Raw genomic sequence first — 24,326 nt, forward strand, 5'->3', positions numbered from 1 at the left:
AAATAATGGTTTTCTATTTTAATATACATATAACCTTTTGATACTTTTTTCAGGATTATTTGATGAATACAAATTTAAAAAAGAACAGCATTTATTTAAAATAAAAATATTTTCTACCAATATACACTACGTTCAAAGGTTTGGGGTCAGCACTTTTCTTTCTTTAAAAAAAGAAAATACATTTTATTCAGCAAGGATGAGCTGAATTGATAAAAAGTGATAGTAAAGTGGCAAGATCTTCCAACAGGACAGTGATCCAAAAACAAACATCAAAATCAAAACAAAAATGGGTCACTGAGCATAAAACCAAGCATCTGCAATGGCCATCCCAGTCCCCTGACCTGAACCCTATAGAAAATGAGTGGGCTGAACTGAAGAGAAGAAGCGCCAACATGGATCTGGGAATCTGAAGGATCTGGAGAGATTCTGTATGGAGGAATGGTCTCTGATCTCTCGTCAGGTGTTCTCCAAACTCATCAGGCATTATAGGAGAAAACTCAGAGCTGTTCTCTTGGAAAAAGGAGGTTGCAAAAAGTATTTAATAAAAGGGGGCAAATAATTGTTCCCAATGTGTTTTGTAGAAAAACATTTATTTCATAATGTGATTTTCCCATTTTTAAATAAAATATCAAAAGGATTAACAATGCAGATTTATTGATCATATTTACCAAGGGGGCAAATAATTCTGACCAGCACTGTAGGTTCCCGAGCAGACTGTGGAATAGCTACATTTACACTAGTGTGTTTTCCTTTTAAAACGTATCAACGGTTACGCCGGCCGTCCACACTACTCCAGAGTTTTACACTCTCAAAAACATAGACTTTTGAAAACGTTGCAGACGTTGTTTTGATGTTATTATCATTGTTTTGATGTTATTATCATTGATATTTGTTTGAGAGGGGCACTTTTGATTCATTTTGAAAAGGGTCAGGGGCTCGAGCCCCCAAAGCCCCCCCCCCCCTCCCCTCGCCCTCCGCCTCCCCTCGCCCTCCGCCTCCCCCCTCCCCCCTCCTCTGCACGTGCCTGCTCAGAATAATTAGAATAAAAAGTTTAAATAGCATTTCAATATGTTGGCTTTCTCAAGCCAACATAACTTAAATGTACATTGTACCATTGTTGATATATTTTTCCCGTCTCAACAGCCACCTCTTCTACTACAACTTTGACAACATTCATACAAACTTGTGGGTGAAGTTTTTAAAATATATTTATATTGTATTATTGTATGTTATTCTGTATTAATACCACAACCAAATAGAGTTTATTTGCAAACTAAATGCTTCCTTTGACATTGTTGAATTCTCTTTGCATCTTCAACAGCGACCTCTACTGGTGAAACTTTGACAGCCAAAAACACTTGTGAGTTGTTTATTTTGAAAATAAAACATACTTGACAATCAAACTGAGGCATTTTGCTAATTTCACTTTAAATTGCTTCAGAAATGATTGTTAGTTTATTGCACAGCTGTCCTATGTGACTATGATTAGTCAGTCGCAGGATTTAGCAGTCAAATATTGTTATACAGTAAAATTACAGCTAAACTGTATTATTGATCAATGATCTCACTGATCACTGATCTCTGGCAACTGATTTTAGGCTAATATTTTCATATCTCTCATATCTCATTCCACTCTGACACACTGTTGATTCTATCAGCTGTTTTCACACCAGCTTCTGCTCTGCCTGAAACCACCAGAGAGTCAGAAACATGTAAGTGGATTTTTGCTTTGTTGATAATAATGAGAATATTAAATCTGTTTTAAATGTTAAATAAGAAGAATTTTCCTGACAGTGAGATCATCTAGAAACACTGATGTCTGCAATCATGATGCAGTTTTTAATTGTAATATGATTTCATCTGAGATCTGTTCTGTTGCAGCTGTTCCTCATACTGATCACATTCACTCTGAAGGTTGTTCATTCACTCACAACACAATACAAAACTGATATTATGTATATCTGTAGAAACTAAAACAAACCTAGAAAATTTCCTCCAAATGTAATAAAAAAAAATTAAAAAAAAAAAAAATTTGCACATAATATATTTGATATAAATATAAACATGGAATAAATTCTTATTTTTGTCTTTTGACAGTCTCATGGCTGTTAGTAGTGCTGGTTTTCACTGGTATTGGTTTATTTCTGTCTGGACTCGTGGGATTCCTCTGTCTCTGCCACTTTGACAGTAAGTACAATGTATAGGTGTATAATTATTCATAAACTGAGCTCCTTGAAACATATGATAATAATAAAGTGTATGTGTGCAGGTTCTGATGACGTTCTCACAGAGGTGATCTACAGCTCCTGTCATGTGGAAACAACATCTCTGTTAACTTCCTCTGTGTGCTCCGCAAAACATGGATGAACCATTTCATTTCTTTACTTCTTGCACCTCTAAAGAGAAAAATGATTTGTACAGAAAGAATAATAGTATATTTACAGTAGCTACTGCGTTCATATATTGATCAGTAGCCAAGGCAGCTTGGAGGTATTTTCCCACATTTTGATTTTGGGAGAAAATAGATTTTATATTGGTAAAATGTTAAAGGGTTAGTTCACCCAAAAATGAAAATTCTGTCAGTAATTACTCACCCTCATGTTGTTCCAACCCCGTAAGACCTTCGTTCATCTTCAGAATACAAATTAAGACGGCAAGTTTCAATCCCTTAGAAGCCTATGGAGGAGTGATCCAGCTCTCAGATTTAATCAAAAATATCTTAATTTGTGTTCCGAAGATGAACGAAGGTCTTACGGGGTTGGAACAACATGAGGGTGAGTAATTACTGACAGAATTTTCATTTTTGGGTGAACTAACCCTTTAAACAGAGCTGAAAGGATCTTCAAGTTATCTCAGTTCAGTGATGGAGATTCAGACAGATTTGAAGCTTCAAAAATATAAAATCTAATTTCTATATATATATTTTTTTAATCAACTATTGAGTGCTAACAAAAAAGTTGCATTTTAACTGCAGCAAACAATTTCACAAAATTAGCATATAGTGCTCAAATTGTTCAGTTTGTATTCATTGTAAAAAATATTAATTTTAACTGTAAAAGACTGTAAAAGATGCCATGTCAATTGGTTAACATTAAGTTCCCCTACTATATATATATATATATATATATATATATATCTGAAAATTTTTATAGATCTAACCTGCATTACATTCATGTAATTTTACAGTAAAATATTGTTACATGTGCCATTCTGTAAGTAAAAAGAACAAATCACCTTATAATTGTGTGTGTGTAAATTAGTTTTAAATTGTACAATTTACAGGTTGTTCTGTAAATATCTTAACATTTTTACTGCAGTTTTACAGAATTATGGCAACCACAGCTTTGTAATAATGACAGGACTTTGCAGTGTTATTTTCTGTTAAACAACTGTCTATTCAATGAGCAACTGAACTGCTTCACTTATTGTAACGTTTTAGTCCAAAGATGAAGATAGATGCGGTAAATCAAAATAACAGCTTTTTTATTAACTAAAGCAAAACTCAGGCAATCCAATATGATAACAAACAGCGTGCAATGCACAAACAATATGATGAACTCAAACTGACAGGTGTGCTGCTAATTAAATGATTATCCATGGCAACCAAGGACTGGCGGGAATAAAGGAACACAGGAAACACGTTAATAAGAGAAACAAACTAAAAGTCCATGAAAACTAAAGTAAAACAGGCAGAGCGTGACAGACATTATGTGCCTGTAGTCTGTGAGTCTACAAAAAATGTTACCGGTGACCCAGATCTGCTGAACGTGTGGTCTCATAATGTACGTTCATCTTCATAGTTCTGAATGCACAAGCATTCAATTGTTGTGGTTTAATGTGTTACTTCCTAATTCATCCATTGTGTGAGACTCGTCTCTTTTCTCACACTCGCTGTAATGGAGTTGTTCATCTTCATTGCTCTTCAGCTCTTTATGGAGGTTCAGTCTTACAGTAAGTGATTTATGCTGTTTAATGTTGATTAAATACTGAATGTCCTCAATTGCAGTTAAAAAAAAGTTACATTTTCTAAAATATTTCAGCATGTGTGATCAGTACGGTTATGTTTCAGGAGAGCAAACACATGAACCTACAACCTCTCTGCTTTAAGGCATATTCTTTTTTTGTTAGCAATTTAATTACAGTTTATTAAACTGATTGCAATTACCCGATTAAGCTAATGTTTGGGTGAAATAATAATCAATATTAATTGGACATGTTCATGTAAATAAGCTATTTGGAAAATCTGCACGTTCATATAAAAGTTTACTGTTCACATGAGTTTTTATGAGAATAAGACCCGACTTCACAGACAGGGTTTAACTTAAGCCAGGAGTAGGCTTTAGTTAAATTAGGACATTTAAGAATCTTTTCTACAGGTGCCTTAGGAAAAAAACCAAAAAAAACAACATTACTGGTGTGCATCTTGAGACAAAACAATGGCACTGACATATTTTAGGATATGTTAGTGTTGCTTTCAGTTAAGAGCTCAAACATGCATTTTAGTCTAGGACTAGATTTAAGCCTTGTCTGTGAAACCGGGCATTAGTTTGTTTAAAGGTTAAACCAAAACATGGACCGTAGTTGGAAACCGATGCATGTAAATATGGTCAACAAGGAGATGTAATGATTGATTTGTCTGTTTTGGTTGTTTCAGAATCTCCTGTTGTAAAAGTATCTCCATATGTCATAAGAGAGTCCAGCTCAGTGAAGATGATCTGTGAGACGCCAGCAGATGTTACAGTGAATCAGTGTAATTTCTACATAAACAGTGAACAGAAGAATATAAAAACCAGTTGGAAGTGTGAGCTCGATCTCACTGGTGCTGAAGTGCTCAGATGGGCAGATGTAAAATCTCCTGCATCAGTCCACATTTACTGCTTCTATGAGTGGGGCAATAATACATCATCTCATTCTCCTGCTTTTACAGTGAAGGTTCAAGGTGAGAGATTTCACTGCTGTTCTTCTGGGTTAGTAACTGTTATTTAAAGGTGTTTAGTAACTATGGATTATTTCACTTCAAACTGATTCACTTGAGAAACCCACCATCAGTGTTTGTGATGTAACACTTATAGGACACTTCTGGATAGATACTATTTATAAAGACTCTTTCAATCGGCTGTATAATGCAATACAGAAAAGACAAATATACTAAATATAAGTAAGGGTTGAATATGGTTGATCATAATCCCAGTGGTGTGTTGAGACTCATTTATTGTGGTTCGATGCCAGACTATGAAATCAGAAACAACATGTTAAAAGCTGATTCTATAGCAGTTGTGGACAGTGTGAATAAGTAGACAGTGATCTGTGATGACAAACGTTTAACCACAGTGTGATGTGCAAGTGAACAATCTGATACATTTAAGCAGGAAGGAAGTCACAAGCTGATCATGTGATCAAAGTTGAGATGTCAGACAGCAAGTCTATGTCTGACAAATATATAGAAGGTACTTTGGATCAATCTTATCAGCAGCTACTTTTGAACTCTGTGACTTTACAAAAATGAATACATGTTAATGTTAAATAAATTAATAAATGTTGAAGTCAGAAATATTTCAATTAAAATTTCTTTCAGAAACATTCTTATATATTCTGAATTGATTAATTGTGTTTTTTAAACATGGCAATAAAATGAACAGGATGAAGATAAAGAGCAATTGCTCAGTGAGGGATTGACAGTTTACATGAGTGTCACCCAACCTTTGAAGCATTAATATTATCAGACAGATGTTTGTATTTTGTTGAATCAATACCACAAAACATTACAGAAATCAAATCAATTGCTGCTAACTATAAAAAATTTCTAACCCTCCCAAATCAAAAATTTCAAGTGACTGATAACATCTCAATTTTTCACTTGGCCCAAGTGAAATTCTGTAAATTTAATTTTACAATTGAACAATTTTGATGTTATCGGTCACTTGAAATTTTTGATTTGGGAGGGTTAGAAATTTTTTACAGTGTAATACAGATGTTTATGGAGTTGTTTTCCCTCCAAAATTACACATTACAAAAGTACTAACAGGATTAAAGTTAACAGAGTTTTTGCAACTTTAGGAAAAATCACTCTTCTTGTATTTGAAGGACCTGTCCCTTCAACAAGCAAACTTAGCTTTAAAGCTTGCCCTATAATGCTGGTAATTTGTCTCTGCAGTTTCAACAACCACTGCACATACTACTACAACAGCCATGACAACCTGTGAGTAATCAAAAAAGCATTATTATTACTCCACCATGAATGTCTTTGGAACGAAAAACATTATTCCTTGATCATGATTACTTGTTGAACATTTACTGTACATGAAAATTTCAGTCTTTTCAACAGCATTAATTGTGGGGTCCACTTCTGAAACCAGAACATACAGTAAATCTGGTAAGTACTGACAACATAATTTCTGGTTAGATCAAATTTCAGAAATGATTGCTATATGGGTCCTATCATACACCCGGCGCAATGCAGCGCCAGGCTTGACGCGAGTGTTTTTTGCTAGTTTCAGCTTGACGCAGTTATCATTTTCACATCCTGCACCACGTTGTTTAAATAGCAAATGCATTTGCACCCATTTGTGCGCCCATGGGCGAGCTGGTCTGAAAATGAAGTGTGTGCGGGCGCATTGATGGCGCGTTGATATTTTGAGGCAACTGAAATAGACTGTGCCATTGACCAACTGAAACCTGGTCTAAAGTCAATGGCGCAATGTTATTTAAAGAGCGTATTAGCATGTGCGCCTATAGGAGGGTCCACAACGCTCACACACTCTTCTTATTACACACACACACACACCCACAGGGACGCGCAGCAACACACAAAAATGCCAAATATTACATGCCATGTCATGTATGCTGTAAATAGCGAATCAGCCATGGCGTGAGCACAACTGGCTTTTAAAGGGAATGGGATATGAGACTCTGATTGGTTTATTGCACATTACGCCCAAAACACACCCATTACTCATTAAGAGAATAGAGACAACCCTTTTAGACAAGGCACCGGGCGTGCCGACCATTTTCCCCGTCGTTAAACTAGCAAAAGTGGTTTCGGACACGCCCTCAGTGCACTTTAGACCATGAGTTTAGGCCGTTAAAATAAGGCCCTATATGTTTTTTGTTATATTAGTTGATCTCCATTCCAAGACAACCCTGCCAACAAACACAACAAAGGAAACCATATGTAAGTTCATCCACTTTTCCTCAATGGTTAAAGTGACTGTGTAGAATATGTTGGATTCAAATGTCAGGTTCAAAAATATATGTGGGAGTTATTTAAAGTATTTATACTGTCCATTTATAACTCAAAGAGGAAGTCCTTGAAGGTAAGTGGGAAGTACAAGCACAATGAATTCAACAAACACGAGCTTCATGATTGTATTGCTTTTTCAACATGGTTAATAATTGCTAATGAATTATGTGAATATTTTTTAATTCTATTTTAATACTATACATGCCGTGGCACTGTTATTATTTTTATTTTTTTTTCAGTTTTCACAGCAAACTCTACTCTGCCTGGTAACAGAAATATATCAGAACATGGTACGTATTTAGATGCCAAATTGCCAAGCAAATGGCAAAATTGTTTTGCTCCAAAATGATGTCTGCTCAAAATGTTAAGTCATGGATGAACATTGCATGTCTCACCCAATATGTTTGCCTACTTTAGTGTATTTTTCACACACACAAAACAAAAAGATAATTTTGGATCTGCTATCATGGTTATTGCTATATAAGATTTTTGCCAGTCTTTGTAAAGACAATTTTTATTTTATATACAACTTAAGATGTTCTCACTGCAGTTTCAGCAGCAACATCCACTCAAAAAACTTCACAAACGAACACAGAAACATGTGAGTAGTTTAGTGTAGCTACCTGACAATACAAATAATCGTAATTCATATAGTTCATTATTTTACCGTTTCAATTTCAGCAACAATGGCTGCCATTTCCACTACTGAAACCCCAGCATCCAGCAGAACTGGTAACTTTTTTAAATATCTTTAGAACGCCATTTAAGAAAAAATGTTTTTACAGTGACTTCATCAAACACTGAAACACTGCTGTGTATATTCATCACGTATCATTTGAGTTCTTTCTGTTGCAGAGGTTTCTAGTGTTCACACTTCAACAGCTGATCATAAAGATCCACCCGCAACAAAATATACAGGTTTTATTCTAAATCCTTTTCTTCCATATTTAAATGATTTGACCATAGCATTCCCTTTCAGATCTCATGTATTAACATGTATTAAAGTGCTGGTTTTGTTTTGACACAGACACATGGTCTATAGTGCTGGTTTCCACTGGTGTTGGTGTCATTTTGACTGGATTCATCTGTCTATGTTGGTTTGCAAGTAAGTCAAGTTTATAATTGTACACTCCATGCTGTTCAATATTATTATGTGAAATCATTTATCATGTGAATTTTGACCAAAATGCTGTAAAAACTGAACATAATACAGTAGCTCATTGTTTTTCTAGGTAAAAAACGAAGAAAACAGTAAGTTTTATTTCATGCATTCAATTTCATAGTCTGTGATATGTATTGGAGACAGTGTTATTTAAGTATCATTGAGATACTAATATAGTTTTTTGTAGTCTATAGGATCTGTATGTGCAAATGTGTATTACATTATCTGATACATGCATGCATGCAAAGATGCCATAAAGATCATTATTTGATTCTTAGCAATAAAATAAGATTAATAAGATCAGATGAGCCCAGTCAAGGAATTGGTATGGTGAGTATCTTTGCAATTTTTTTTTAAATCAAAAAGTAATACATATTTATAATACCATAATGAGTAAGAATGGCTGAAATGGACATGACCTTAATTATTCTTTATGCTTTTTAGAGTTGTTCTGGACCTGCAGAGACATATTCTCTGATCACTTCTGTACCGGCCACATCTCAGCCCATCTCTGTAGGTGAGAGAACATCATCTCAGACAGCGTGACGCTTAGTAACAGATGTCACCAAGAATTACAAATAAATCTGCTAAGTTAAAAACACCATATAGTGACCACAGCTTCTCGGAAACTGAAGCCATTTCCTCTTTCAAGTCTTCAGGAGATCAGCATTAATAGCCACATCTTCTCTTAAAGGAACAGCTCGTGCCAAAATGAAAATCATTTAATCACTTTCTTGCTGTTCAAAACTTGTTCTACTGTGGAACACAAAATGAGCTATTTTGCAGAATGTTTGCACTGTCATCCAATGAAAGAAGCCGTGATGAGGGGCCGAAAAACTTCTAAAATGACAAGTTTCTATCTTTATGCAAAGCCATTTGACATTTGTCCTCTTGTTTTGGATGGTTTTCTTTTAACTCTGTTTGACCCTCTATATCATGCTGTTCTTTCAAAGGCCTCGAACACCCAGAGTCCCATCAGGACAGCACACCAGATCCCACAGCAACTGACTCTTTCATTACGTCTGAGAATTCAATTTACCAGCCCTCAGGTAAGATTTTTCATTAAAGTGGTAATATCATGACGAATCAAATCATTCTCGGTTCTTTACTATAAAAACAAACTCAAAACTTTCTCACTAGTCCAAAAACAGAATTTTTAATGCTCACATATAAGCATTGAGAAACTTGGCCCACTCAATCACGATGAGCTCATACAGAGGAAGTGGGACAAATATTACATTCATCACAACACTGTTGCACAATGAGTCTGAGAAGAGATGATTCTGCTGTGCAAAGTGTCAAAGCTTAAAATACATTCAGGTTTTATGACAGAGAGCTTGTTCTTGACAGTCAAAATATGTTATTTAAAGTGAAATGACGCTTCTTCTTTACAGAAGTTTTGGTCAATACTCAACAGAAAGAGGGCAATACAGAAGAAAATGAGGTAAAATGTGAATAGTCACACCACAAACCCTCACAACCAAATGAGAAGTCTACCATGAACAGATTACAAACATTGATCTTGTCTGTCTTATCAATCTTCCTGTTGTCTTAAGAATGTTTACCACCTGTACTGCACGATCCCTGACAAACCAGTTCACTCAAACACAGGAGATCAAGTCTACAGTTTGGTGAAGATGCACTGATGAGCCTCAAGTCGTGTTTCATTATGTACATTCATTATAAATAAACTATCTTTACTTGCTGACAAATAGGTTTTTATTTTCATAATTTAGTGTTTGCCGTGAAATGCATTGTGACCTCTGTGACCACGCAGAAGACTTTCTCTGGCAAGGCTCTCTAGCCCAATACTGCCTTGTGAGAAGTGCTTGGGATTCACTGCAGAGACAATGGAGGTCCAGCTTAGCCTCTCTGGTTGTAATGGGTGGAGCTTGAAGCTCCAGCCACACCATAACCCTAAAAGTAACTAGGGCAAGCTCCACCCATTAGATCCACAGAGGTGAAGCTGGAATAGGGCAAGCTCCACCCATATTACATCCAGAGATGGGGAGTTGGAGCTGGAGGTCATTTGCAGTGAATGGCATTTGTCAAATTCACGTGCTTTAGACAGTCATAGAAACATTGCGTGGAGTATAAACAGTAGTTCCAGCATTTGAGGGGAAACGTGACAGTTGGAGTGATGAAGAAACCATTTCATTCTTACATTTATAGTCCGAAAGGTCTGTTCAGGATAAACATGTAGTACTGTTGGCAATATAAATATGAGGATGTGCAATTTAAACATATCACGTTCATCCAATCAATTACCCTGACACCGCAAATAAGGATGTTTACCCAGTGTTAGGAATATACAGTGCAAAATGGCAGTTTATGATTACCCAGGATTAATCATTAACCCTGGTTAAATTATGATAAGTGTGAAACGTGAAGCAAGATTACCCAGGACTCAGTATACCCAGGGTTTAGAATGACCCAGTATTAACTATTTCAAGTGTGAAAAATGTTTTAAAGAGCAAAATTAATAGCTCCTCAAACCCCTTTTTCAATGAGAGTAAAAAGTTTTTGCATTGATTTGTACCTGGACTTTAAATAACCGGCACGAGAACCAGCACTATTTTAGTGGAAAACGGATAACAGAGATGTCACGTTTATGCTCAGTTTTGGATTCATTTTCATAGTGTTCAGTTCCTGTTTTTTCTGCCTTTATCTTGTTAGTTTTCCTTTGTTCTCAGTTTCCCGCCACTAGATTGTCACCATGGTTATTCATTTACATTTACTTTTATTCATTTAGCAGATGCTTTTATCCAAAGCGACTTACAAATGAGAACAATAGAAGCAGTTAAACTAACAATAGGACAACAATAAAGTACAATATGCAACTTAGTGTAAGTGACCACAACAATATGCAAGTACAATATGCAAGTGCAAGTGCTATTCATTAATTAGATCACCTGTTAGTATTCAGTTCATTATCTTGTATATTTAAGCCCTTCAGTTTCCTCTGTTCATCGTCTGGTGTTGTTTGTGTGTAGTTCACACTGTTATGTTATTCTTGGATTTGTGCCTCTGCTTTGTTTTATTAAAGATAACCTTTTTTTCCGCTATCTTCCTTGTCATCATCCTTTGGAGGATGAAAATTTTGTTTACAAATTTTTTATTTTTTTACAGTATTTAAGTTAGTCAGGAAACATTAATCCATGTATGAGGTAAAAATAAGCTAGAATTCCTGTAAACATGAAATAGCACTAAACTCATTATGCTGAGGTAAACGAACCACAAATCATGGAAGGTTTAAATAAACCATGCTTGGGTTTGTCCATAGTTTGTTTGCCCATGTGGGTTGCAAAACACATTGGTTTTAGAGTGTACAGTAATCTACATAAAACTGATAAGTGCATGACATGGTTTCCTGTCTGATGCGCTGCTTCATAATTCACCTTTTATGTGAGTCTCATTTGTCTCTTTTCTCACACTCGCTGTAATGGAGTTGTTCATCTTCATTGCTTTTTAGCTTCTTGTAGGTTCAGTCTTACAGTAAGTGATCTCTGCTGTTTAATCACTGTCTTCTTAAATACTGTAAAATAAATACATTTGTATTCGTCTTTTTGATAGCCTACATATTCTTAAACTTGCAAAGTGTGTAGAGGTCATATTTAAATTAACCCAGAATATGCATTTATTGAAAAGTGATTGATCTGTTTTGGTTTGTTGCAGAATTCTCTACTGTATCTCAAGATGTTATTAGTTATTAGAGTCCAGCTCAGTGAAGATGAGCTGTGGGAATCCTGAATATGTATTGTAATAACTGTCAGTTACTCGGTAGAACGTGCGGGGGCTGATCAGAGCTAAGCTACGCTATTGTATTTTTACTAAGCTAATTGCTAGCGTGAATTAGCGTGTCCAGTTATATATATTAGAACAGTTATATTAAATCGTAATATTTCACAACATTACCGTATTTTTTTTTTATCAAATACATGCAGCCTTGGTGAGCATAAAAGACATTAAACAATCTTACCGATCCCAAACTTTTGAACTGCAGAGTTTATGTGGAACATTCATAAAGTAGAGCGTTTCTGATATGTTTTACGCTGCATTATATGTTTATGCTGTAATACTGATACCAGTATAGCCTGCTATAATTAAAGTGATATTTCCAAACTAAATGGACTCTGGGTGCTTCTCAATTCTTATTTGTGCATCCTCGTTTCCTTTCCTCGCTTCCTTTCCTCGTGTCTCAGCTCCACCCTCTGTAGGATGCGAGGGAAGACTGCAAGGAAAAGAAGCGAGGACGGAGGAAATCGAAGGAAAGCTTATTTACATTGGAATACTTGATCACTCGAGCGTCACTCCACAGCGTCATCAACTGCGCTCAAAGGATCTGCCCTTATGTTGTTAAAGTTTGGTTATTTAAGAAATTCATAACAAATAATTAATAAAGCAAGATGTCCTGGTGAAATATGTGAGATGTGTGGTTTATATAAACTGCAAAGGTAAAGTATAAAGGAGGAGAGAGGAGACGAGGAGGGATATTGGGAAGCACCCTCTGTGACATCGTTGAATTCACTTTGCTGATTCAGTGGCGACCTCTACTGGTGAAATTTTGAAAACAGCCACAGAATCTACACTGTCCAGACATTTTTCTCATTAAAACCAAAGATCTTCATAAGTGATTGTAGGCTATATCAAGAGCAGGGACACGTTTGTGTGCACTTTCTTTTGTGTTTTTAACTGAACAAATAAAGACTGCAATAGAACTGCACTGCACTGCAATAGAACAGAGTACAGAACACTTTTTGGAATATCCACTGTACAAGAGAATTCATTTACATCTGCACATGCTCATATAAAAATATTCTGGGTGCTACTGTATGCTGATAAAAGCTATCAGAATCAGGGAAATGCATTTTAAAAGATCATGTTAAAGAGACTTCTGTTTCTGCCAAACAGAAACAGAAATCCCATTTGGTATTCGGTTTTAATGTTGTTTAGATGTCTATGTGGTGTTTTTAATATAGCCTACTTTAAGCCAAACCATGTGCAACTTCATCAGTCAACATCATTGCTGAGTATTTTCTCCTTACAACTGCAGTGTATCAAAGACAGTCTCAAAAAGGTTTGAAATCGCCTGTGTTTCCTACTGTCACAAACATGTAATGTATCCCGTCAACGTGCACGGGACGGGAAAAGCCGCGGTTACAGCAATATAGTGAGTGAATTATATGATTTATGTTCTGATGAACTTGCTTAAGTATATGTCTGACTGTGTCACTGACTTTGATGTTCAAAGCATTTCTAAGGACACTGATTGTTAGAAGGCAGCTGTCTGACTTTGAAATGGACAATTTGAGCTAATTTGCTCCATTTAAACTTATCATAATTTCAGGAGGATCTGATCTCTTTTAATTTAATATTTTTTCTTGCTCTTTCAATTCATTAAGATGCATGTCAGATATTGTTTGTCTATTTATATCATGCAGGAACATTTTAACTTGTGTTTCCTACTGATCATGATGTACATTACAATAAGGACAATACACTCTCAGAAAAAAAGGTACGAAAGCTGTCACTGTGGCGGTACCTTTTCAAAAGGTACACCTTTGTACCTAAAGAGTGCATATTAGTCCCTCAAAGGTACAGTGCCCTCCACAATTATTGAACCCCCTGGTAAATATGATCAAAATTGGCTGTAAAAAATAAATCTGCATCGATTATCCTTGTGATCTTTCATTCAAAAAATGTGCAAAATTCTAACCTTTCATTGAAGTAAAAGAATTGAAAGTGGGGGGAAAATCACATTATGAAATAAATGTTTTTCTCCAAAACACGTTGGCCACAATTATTGAAACCCTTTTATTAAATACTTTTTGCAATCTCCTTTTGCCAAGATAACAGCTCTGAGTCTTCTCCTATAATGCCTGATGAGTTTGGAGAACACCTGACAAGAGATCAGAGACCATTCCTCCATACAGAATCTCTCCAGATCCTTCAGATTCCCAGATCCATGTTGGTGCTTCTCCTCTTCAGTTCAGCCCACTCATCAGGTCAGGGGACTGGGACGGTCACGTCAGGTTTTGATTTTTTATCTGTTGATATTTGATAGAATCCACAATGCCATGTATCTGAACAAGAAGTCCAGGACCTCCAGCAGAAAAATATGCCCACAACATTAAAGATCCAATGGTATATTAAATTGTACACATGGGGTACTTTTTATCCTTGTGTTCACCAAACCCATCTAGTGTGTTTGCTGCCAAAAAGCTCTGTTTTAGTCTCATCTGACCACAGAACCCTGTGTTGTTTGAAGATCCAGTCGTGTCTGACAATTAAATTTGCTGGAATTTGTTTTTGGATGAGCGAGGAGTTTTTTTTTTAAACCATCCCAAACAACATGTGGGGATGTAGGGGTTGTTTGATATTTTTTTTTTTAGGCTTTCTGACCCTAAGACTCAACTAATCTCTGCAATTCTCCATCTGTGATCCTTGGAGAGTCTTTGGCCACTCAAACTTTCATACTCGCCGTGCATTAAGACAGTATAGACACACGTCCTTTTCCTGGCAGATTCATAACATCTTTAGTTGGTTATAACTTCTTAATTATTGCCCTGATGGTCAAAATGGGGATTTTCAATTCTTTAGCTATTGTCTTACAGCCACTTTCTAGTTTGTGATGCTCAACAATCTTTTGCTACGCATCAGAACTGTATTCTGTGGTTTTACTCATTGTGATGGATGATTAAGGGGATTTGGCCTTTGTGTTTCCTCATATTTAAACTCCTGTGAAACACGAAGTCATAGCTGGACAGTTTCATGTTCCTAGTCACCCTGGTGTACTAAAAAAGGTAAATATTAATGGGAATATACTTCAGAGATATTTTACTCGTAAAAAATTCTTGGGGTTTCAATAATTGTGGCCAACGTGTTTTGGAGAAAAACATTTATTTCATAATGTGATTTCCCCCCACTTTCAATTCTTTTACTTCAATGAAAGGTTAGAATTTTGCACATTTTTTGAATGAAAGATCACAAGGATAATCGATGCAGATTTATTTTTTACAGCCAATTTTGATCATATTTACCAGGGGGTTCAATAATTGTGGAGGGCACTGTACATATTGGTACCAAAAGTGTACATATTAGTACCTAAATGGTACATATTAGAACCTAAATGGTACATATTAGAACCCTTTTGAAGGGTACTGTCCCAGTGACAACTTTTGTACCTTTTTTTCTGACAGTGAAGATCTGTACACTATGTTTTCTATTCAGTGGGTTTACAAAAAATACTAAGTTCTATTATATTTAATATGCAGAACACTAACAAGAGGATTTATTAGTCAGAGAATGGATAGCTTTAGATAACTCTGTCACCAGTAGGTTGTCAGTATTCATTGGACTTTATAAAACTATATGAGAAATTCTTATGCACACTGATACACGTTTCATTGCACATGGCTATAAGTTTAGTATTTTTTATCTATTTCATCTACTTAAAACCGCTCAGTGCAATGGTTTCCTGTGGTCTGATGTGTTACTTGAAGTCTCGTCTCTTTTCTCACACTCGCTGTAATGGAGTTGTTCATCTTCATTGCTTTTCAGCTTCTTATGGAGGTTCAGTCTACCAGTAAGTGATTTATGCTGTTTAATGTCTTTTAAAATAAGTCCATATATATAGTTGATACTGGCACCCATTCCAGATTTTCAAATAGTTGTATCTCGGCCAAATATTATATCCTAACAAACCATTCATCAATGGAAAGCTTATTGATTCAATTGGGCCGGTACACACAGGCGTTGTGCCAAATTTCGACTCCCTAGCTGCCAGATTATTGAGTCAAATTATTGATTATTGACTCAAATTATTGATTATTGACTCGAGTCGCATTTTAATAGACTTCAGACTTGACTTGGACTCGACCTGAAATGATCTTCTGACTTGACCCGGACTCGACAAAAAGACTTGTGAATATTTAAAGGTCCCGTATTATGCCCCTTTTCACAAGATGTAAAATAAGTCTCTGATGTCCCCGGAGTGTGTATGTGAAGTTTCAGCTCAAAATTACCCAACAGATAATTTTTTACAGCATGTTTAAATTGTCATTTTTTGGGGCTCAGAAAAACGCGCTGTTTTAGTGTGTGCCCTTTAAATGCAAATGAGCTGCTGCTGGACGACACAGGGGGCGGAGCTTCATGAGCTCACGCTCAGTCTCTCAGGACAATTTCATCTCCCGGAATGATGATAATATCAGAAACTCTCAGTAACGGTGTTCATTTTGAGTCGGACAATAATGCCTACAGAGTCAGAGTGCTGTATAGAGATGAAACAGGTATAGTTTAGTAGTTTAATTACGGTTATTATAACGTATTTGTCATCTGCTTGTATGTATCCATTATTCAATAGCCTACAAGTCTGCTGTCTGAATGATGATCAAACATATACTGATGAGTTTAATTAAGTTTATTGTACATCACACAAAAGATGAAGCGTCAGTTTTACTTCAGAAAATCACCGTAAGAGCTGAGTAAACACAGTAAGTTATTAGAAGTGTGCAAGTACATAAACGAATTTCGGTAGAGTTGAGGGAGCATTTCTGTGGGCGGAGGTTAGTCAAAAAACTGTTCTACTGACGTCATTAAAGCAGGAAGTAGAGGGATGTAGTCCAAACGGGCGTTCGATGTAGGCGACTTCTGTTAAATAAAATATCTCGCTTGGCATTGAACTTTGAGCTTTATAATTTTACAGATATTATTTATACTCTAACAACAACATTACACACTAACTAAAGTTTGAAACATGGGATCACGAAGAACGGGACCTTTAAAAACGACTCAAGTCTTTAATTCTTAATATCCTACTACTAAAGAAAGAATTTTGTGTTTTATTTTAATGGTTTTAAAATATATGTGTCACATATATTTCCCTAAGTGTCGTGGTAATTCGGACCCTTTGTCATAGAATTGGATTACGTAGACTATGTCCGTAAATTGCGCGTAAACTCCGAAATGTCATAATGAAAGTCGCATGAAACATGACGGGAGAAACCATATGTTCTTTCATTTGTCAAATCGGCTAGATGCAAAGAATGTGAGAAAACAATTAAAGATACCGGAACGACAACTTCAAATTTGATGAGACATCGCATCCACAAAGGTTAGTCACATTACATATTATACTGTGGTGTAGCTGCATATTCCTTTGGATTGCAAGCTATATGCTACTCGACTCGGACTCGTGAAAAATGACTCCAGACTTGACTCAGACTCCAGTGACAAAGACTTCAGGCTTGACTTGGACTCCAGTGACAAAGACTTCAGGCTTGACTCGGACTCCAGGGGCAAGACTTGTGAACATCTGCAGGCCTGATAGCACTCCGGCGCCACGCCGGATTTCCGGCGTACAGACGTGTCTGCGAAAAAAAAAAAAAAAAAAAAAAATCAGTTTAGCGTTCGCGTGATCTGAAAATTATCCCAAGATCTGAGAGGCGCTTTCACTAAACCACACCAGTAAGCCTACTTCAGCCAACAGGTAATAGGGTAGGGGCTGGTCTTGGGTTTTGGCCAATCAGATTGATACAGCAGTCACTCCATGTGCGAATTTGTTTGTTTTTCCCATAGGCCTATTCCTAATTCTGAGTAGGCTAGGTGTAGGCTAGTTCACTTAGTTTACATAGGAATTTACTTCAAATCTACTTTACTCTTTCCCCACCACTGACTGAATCTCCCAATAGCATCCAGCTGCCCCGCAGTTTCAGAACCAGAACCAGAACCAGTTTCAGAACCAGTTTCAGAACCGCAGCCACAGAACCGGAAGTGAGGGGCGGGGCTTAAACAGTCATAGTTGCTAGTGATGCGCGGGTCAATGTATAAACAACCCGCACCCGACCGACGTTTTCAACTAACCCGCCCGCAACTCGGACCGCAAAAAAAAAAAAAAAAAAAAATTGTACCGACCCGCATTTTTTAAAAGTAGTAAATGCTCATCGTAGCGTCATTGGGCCATAGACGTAGGAACTAGGGATGCTGTATGATATAGCCTAGTGCTATGTAATAAAGGCTTGATTTATTCATTTATTTCGTTTCATTTTCTTTACAATTAAGAAGCTACATGTGTTTATCCAGTCTAATCGAAGTGTGCGTCTCTCCCCCAACTTTCCCAACAAAAATCCCGCCCCCTCTCAGAAAATACATAAAACTGACATTACTGAGCTAGGTTATATGCGTTTAAAAGTAAACTATTACAATGGTACAATGGCATTGCTCAGTTCAACGTGTTGGGAAATCGGGCATTTTGTCCCGCGTCAGCATTTATTCAAAAGTTAATAACGCTCAACATTCAAATAAGGATTTCCCACTTGTAGTAGGCTTAGGCTATTTCGCCACGTGGATGCCCAATTGAAGCTCTCACAAGCACAACATTTGTGTATTTGCGGAGCTTCCACACCCCAGTCTTCACCTTTTCACTTGCCTCCATCTCTACCTGCAGACTGAGCTCGTGCGTCATAAAAGTGTAGGCCTATGTATTTCATAGAAAATTGTGTCTAGTACTGTATAAATTACAAAGGTTTAATTGGCTTCTTTATTTCAAACGACCCGACCGACCGCGACCCGAATCATTAAAAATATTTTTGGATGACTCGTAACCGCGGGTGACCGCAGGCACCCGCTCATTTTGGATCAACCCGCGCATCACTGATAGTTGCGCTACCCATAGCCTACACGTCATTTTCTTTTGATAAATATAAGCTGTTTTCACATGGATTTTGATTGAATCTATGTCCACAATATTTAACCACAATACTTTTAAATAAGGTCACTTTAAAAACATTGAGCATTTGCTTTGAAGTTTTGCTTTGAAGTCTTCTGAAGAGGCTATTTCGGTCGATAATGTTCGGCGGCTGAAATTTCGGTGCATCCCTATTTCAAATTGTACTTTCATATACTAAAAAAAATACTACAAGTATTAAAATAGTAAACTACTACTTCAGTTTTACTACTAAGTTCACTTGTAAATGAGAAACGTAGTTGTGCAATTAAAGTTTACTACTGTTACACTTAATGTATAGTAGCATACACTTAAACATATACCTCTACTAAGTGGACCAATTTTGTCCCAAGCAGTATTGAAATAATAAACTTACAAGTTTACTACTAGTACATTGATATTAGTATACTGACTGCATTAAGTATACTTACAAATATATTGAATGAATACAATATACAGTATTCTTCCCAGCTCACTTTTCAGTTTTTAAAATATATTTATATTGTAATATTGTATGTTATATTGTATTAATGCCACAACCAAATAGTTTTATTTCCAAACTAATTACTTCCTTTGACATCGAGGAATTCGATTTAATTTTATTTTGAAAATAAAACACTTGACAAGCACAGGCATTTTTCTCACTTCACTTTAAATTGCTTCAAAAATGATTGTGTTTATTGCACAGCTTTCCTATGTGACTATGATTAGTCAGTCGCAGGATTTAGCAGTCAAATATTGTTATACAGTAAAATTACAGCTAAACTGTATTATTGATTATTGACTCTGGCAACTGATTTTAGGCTAATATTTTCTTATCTCTCATATCTCATCCCACTCTGACACACTGTTGATTCTATCAGCTGTTTTCATACCAGCTTCTGCTCTGCCTGAAACCACCAGAGAGTCAGAAACATGTAAGTGGATTTTTGCTTTGTTGATAATAATGAGAATATTAAATCTGTTTTAAATGTTATATAAACTAATATTCTTAATATCTGTTAAAACCAATGCTATCTCATGATCAATTTGTACGAGTGAGGACAAGGTGTCTAATTTGTACGACTTCATACGAATTGGCCAACTTGGAAAATACGATTTGGCAAAAATCGTATGAATTTGTACGAATTAGCCAATTCGTAAAATACGTGAATTGCTGTGAGATTGGGTTGGCAAAAACTAAAATAAACCTTAAAATTTCCTCCTTTCATCATGATATGATGTGGCATGTTAATTTAAAATACATTTCATAAATCTGATATAGATATAAACATATAAACATTTTGTCTTTTGACAGTCTCATGGCTGTTAGTAGTGCTGGTTTTCACTGGTATTGGTTTATTTCTGTCTGGACTCGTGGGATTCATCTGTCTCTGCCCCTTTGTCAGTAAGTACAATGTATAGGTGTATAATTATTCATAAACTGAGCTCCTTGAAACATAAAAGTGTATGTGTGCAGGTTCTGATGACGTTCTCACAGAGGTGATCTACAGCTCCTGTCATGTGGAAACAACATCTCTGTTAACTTCCTCTGTGTGCTCCGCAAAACATGGATGAACCGCTTCATTTCTTCCCCTCTTGCACCTCAAAAGAGAAAAATGATTTGTACAGAAAGAATGATAGTATATTTACAGCATGTAGCTGCTGCGTTCATACACTGATCAGCAGGCCAAGGCAACTTGGAGGTATTTTCCCACATTTTGATTTTGGGAGAAAATAGATTTTATGTTGGTTACATATGTTAAATGTATTAGCTGAAATCTAATTCAGCTTTTTAATCAACTATTGAGTGCTAACAATAAAGTTGCATTTAACTGCAGCATGATCTAGCAGAAATCTTGATTGATCTGGTCCCAAACACTCTCTATTAAAGCTGTATGTGTGCCACTTGTCTTCCTCTGTGATTGTGTGTTTACTTTGTAAAACTTGCATTGTCCATTCGACTTACAATTCTTAGATTTCCATTTTGGATTACTTTGTTTTCACTTAATCACTAGCTATATATTGTGTAAATATTATTTGTAAATACTCAGTTTAAGGGAGGAAAGGAGCGCGACACCATTTCTTTTTTATATATCGTTTGTTTTTTTGGCTATTTTCCCTAAATAGAATTTAGAGGGAACTAAACTAGTTATTTTTGTTTGTTATTGTGGCCTGGTCCACTCCTGAATTTGATCCATTTGATTCTTGTTTCCACTATTTTCTTCTAGCCTGGCTAACGTCAGACCACTTTCTCTTTGAGACGTGAATAAAATCGCGCTGCTCAAGGCAGTATGGGGAAACCCAGGCTAATTTTCTTCTTAATAAATCCACTTTTGTTTGACATTTACATTGTGAGTGAGCACATTCATTTATGTTACGGCTGGCCTTAGACGGTCATAACAGTAAAAACCCGTTTAACAATAATTTCCCTTACTACAAGGAAAAAATTGTAATAGATCTAACATTAAAATCAAGTAAAATACTGTTAAATGTACACATTTTAAAAGTAATAAAGAACAATTTTTTTTTTAATTTACAGTAAATTTATATATTCAATATTTCAATATATATATATATGTATATGTATATATGTATATATAGGATTTACCTCAGCTTGTGGAAAAATCAAACTTTGATTCATCATGTGACCTCTTTACTGCTAGTGTTATTATGGTGGATGTCAGTATATGTTAAAAGTACAAAACAGATTTTAGTATCGGCATGGCCTTGCTAATTCAGCAGAAAAGAGCTGTTGGTTAAAAATACCCACTCACACTGCTGCAACATGTGTATGATAATATGTGCAATTTATACTTGAATAGACAAAGTCAAATGTTGCAACTGAGCCCACAATAGTCCACAGGGGCAATTGCAACATTCATTAAAGTCTTATGAAATAATTTTTTAACATAATTTTCAAATTTATTTATTTTACTTGTGCACAGTCAGGGTCTCCACTAAGTTAAAGGGGATCTATTATCTATCTATTTATAAAGTGGTATAAAACTATATGTGGGGACACACTCTGGGGACATCAGAGACTTAAAAAGGGGCATAGTAGGTCCCCTTTAAATTGGCTGTATAAAGACAAAGCATTGATATATAGCCTATGAAAAAATATATAATTTCTAAGTAACAATCAGGTTTTGGTAAATTATTACAATACATTTTAACTACATTTTTATTTTATTTTTTTATCAGAATCAACTGAAATTTTATAATACTTCTGTGAAATTCTGTGGAAGCTTACAGAACTCTGTGTGTTTAAGAGAATGTTGGAATATATTCTTATATATTTTTGCAAGGTTATGTGGAAAATGGCAAAGTCTTTTGCCTCAGACCTCAGTGTTCTTTATGCTTCACAATGTTTGCTGCTAACATCCGAACATAGGGACATCTCTATCTGTTGTGCATTTCCTCTCTTGTGGCGTACTGAAAACACAGAACAGATCAAATACGCCTAGTCTGAATTTTATTTAAAAACCGTTTACTTAAAAAAAAAAAGGGGGGGGGGGGGGATACCTGACTATTAACAGGGGTTCTTTATTCATACATAAAATTATAATCTTGTTATTTTATGACAAGGTTTTACATCAATGTTGTGATGAGGGACAGTGGCAAAAGCATGTTGCAATAGCCTACTGACATATAGTAAAACTTGCTATGTTAGCTTGACACAATAGCTTTGACACATGCCAGCGATGCTTTTTAGAAGCTAAGAAAACACTGATTAAAATAATATGACTTTACAATGCTTCACGCAAACAGTTTATGACAAAAAAATCTGATCATAAAAAAATAAATACTTTTTTTAACTTGAAATGTTTTGGGGTTCACATGTGGCTGTTTTCTTCCATGAAGGAATAGGGGCTAACTGAGCATGTGTAATATGAATATCATCTCTCTAGCTCATTCCTGATTGGAGAAATAAGCCATGTTACAACTGCCCCCGCTCTCCCCCATGTCATCTCATGATGTAGCCTACATTCATCTTCATAGAACTGACTGCATTAAATGGTTTCCTGTGTTACTTCCTAATACACACATTGTGTGAGACTCATTTTGCCTCTTTTCTCACTCTCGCTGTAATAGAGTTGTTCATCTTCATTACTTTTCAGCTTCTTATGGAGGTTCAGACTTACAGTAAGTGATCTCTGCGGTTTAATGTTGATAAAATACAGTGTGTTAAAAAAGTGTAATGAAAAAAGTTTAATCGTCGTAACATATTTCAGCATGTGATCAGTATGTTTTAGTAGAACACAGCGAACACATGAACTTACAAACTCATGATCCTCTATGTGTGAGGTATATTAGTTTCACTTCATCATGAAAAAATCCATTAAACTGTTTTCAATTAAGCCTATTAATTGTGTAGTTGGGTGCTGTTGCAAAGATATTTACGAGTTTAAATTTGTTTGAAGGTTAAACCAAAACATGGACCATGATTGGAAAATGATTGAAAATTTGGTCGATATGTAATGTAATGATTGATTTGTCTGTTTTGGGTTATTTCAGAAGCTCCTGCTGTAAAAGTATAAGTAAGAGAGTCCAGCTCAGTGAAGATGATTTGTGAGACACCAGCAGATGTTACAGTGAAACAGTGTCATTTCTACATAAACAGAGAAGAGAACAATACAAAAGCCAGTTTTAAGTGTGAACTCGATCTCACTGGTGCTGAAGTGCTCAGATGGGCAGATGTAAAATCTCCTGCATCAGTCGACATTTACTGCTTCTACACAATAACTGTACAGGATTGATAAACCATCATCTCATTCTCCTGCTGCTACAGTGACGGTTCAAGGTGAGAGATTTCACTGCTATTTTGGAAACTGTCATTGCAGTGTTTTTAGTAACTATGAATTATTTCACTTCAAACTGATTCACTTGAGAATCTTATCAGTAATAGTGATAATGATGTTACACCTATATGGCTACGCTATGATTTATAAAGACCGTAGTCTGTATAACAAAACACTGAAAACACAAATATACTAAATACAAGAAAGCGTTGAATATGATTGATCATAATCCCTGTGGTGCGTTGACATTCAACATGGGTTGGTATCCGTCTATAAGTCAGAAACAACAAACTTAAGCTGATTCTAGCAAGTGGGATGCTGTAAGATTCTGAATCAGTAGACAGTGATCTGTGACGACAAATGCTTAACCACAGTGAGACTTTGGCAAGGGAACAATTTAGGCAGGAAGGAGGAGTCATG

At 35.9% G+C, this 24,326-nt stretch overlaps 1 protein-coding gene and 1 long non-coding RNA gene across 2 annotated transcripts; both read left to right on the forward strand.

The window, feature by feature from the left end:
• The first annotated feature begins 1,875 nt into the window (after positions 1-1,875).
• On the forward strand, positions 1,876-2,468 carry LOC307150681. Its single transcript, XR_013819764.1, has 3 exons — positions 1,876-1,914; positions 2,098-2,187; positions 2,270-2,468. It is a non-coding gene; the product is annotated as an uncharacterized lncRNA (long non-coding RNA).
• A 1,405-nt stretch (positions 2,469-3,873) lies between these two features.
• On the forward strand, positions 3,874-11,460 carry LOC307150175 (uncharacterized protein). Its single transcript, XM_079857043.1, has 16 exons — positions 3,874-3,951; positions 4,655-4,939; positions 6,155-6,199; positions 6,326-6,373; positions 7,118-7,171; positions 7,480-7,530; positions 7,791-7,841; positions 7,922-7,972; positions 8,096-8,158; positions 8,268-8,345; positions 8,473-8,491; positions 8,681-8,732; positions 8,847-8,919; positions 9,356-9,451; positions 9,797-9,846; positions 9,959-11,460. The coding sequence occupies exons 1-16, from the start codon at positions 3,897-3,899 to the stop codon at positions 10,046-10,048; spliced, it is 1,161 nt and encodes a 386-aa protein (XP_079713169.1). The 5' UTR covers positions 3,874-3,896; the 3' UTR covers positions 10,049-11,460.
• Positions 11,461-24,326: the final 12,866 nt, after the last annotated feature.

The sequence above is a fragment of the Squalius cephalus genome (assembly GCF_949319135.1).
Source record: "Squalius cephalus genome assembly, chromosome: 22".
NCBI lineage: Eukaryota > Metazoa > Chordata > Actinopteri > Cypriniformes > Leuciscidae > Squalius > Squalius cephalus.

Excerpts from the sequence above, each read along its gene's own strand:
- LOC307150175 (XM_079857043.1), top strand. The coding sequence starts at position 3,897 with ATGGAGTTGTTCATCTTCATTGCTCTTCAGCTCTTTATGGAGGTTCAG. Across the intron at positions 6,374-7,117 it reads CAGAACATACAGTAAATCTG|TTGATCTCCATTCCAAGACA; the intron begins GTAAGTACTGAC and ends TTGTTATATTAG. Across the intron at positions 7,973-8,095 it reads CCCAGCATCCAGCAGAACTG|AGGTTTCTAGTGTTCACACT; the intron begins GTAACTTTTTTA and ends TTTCTGTTGCAG.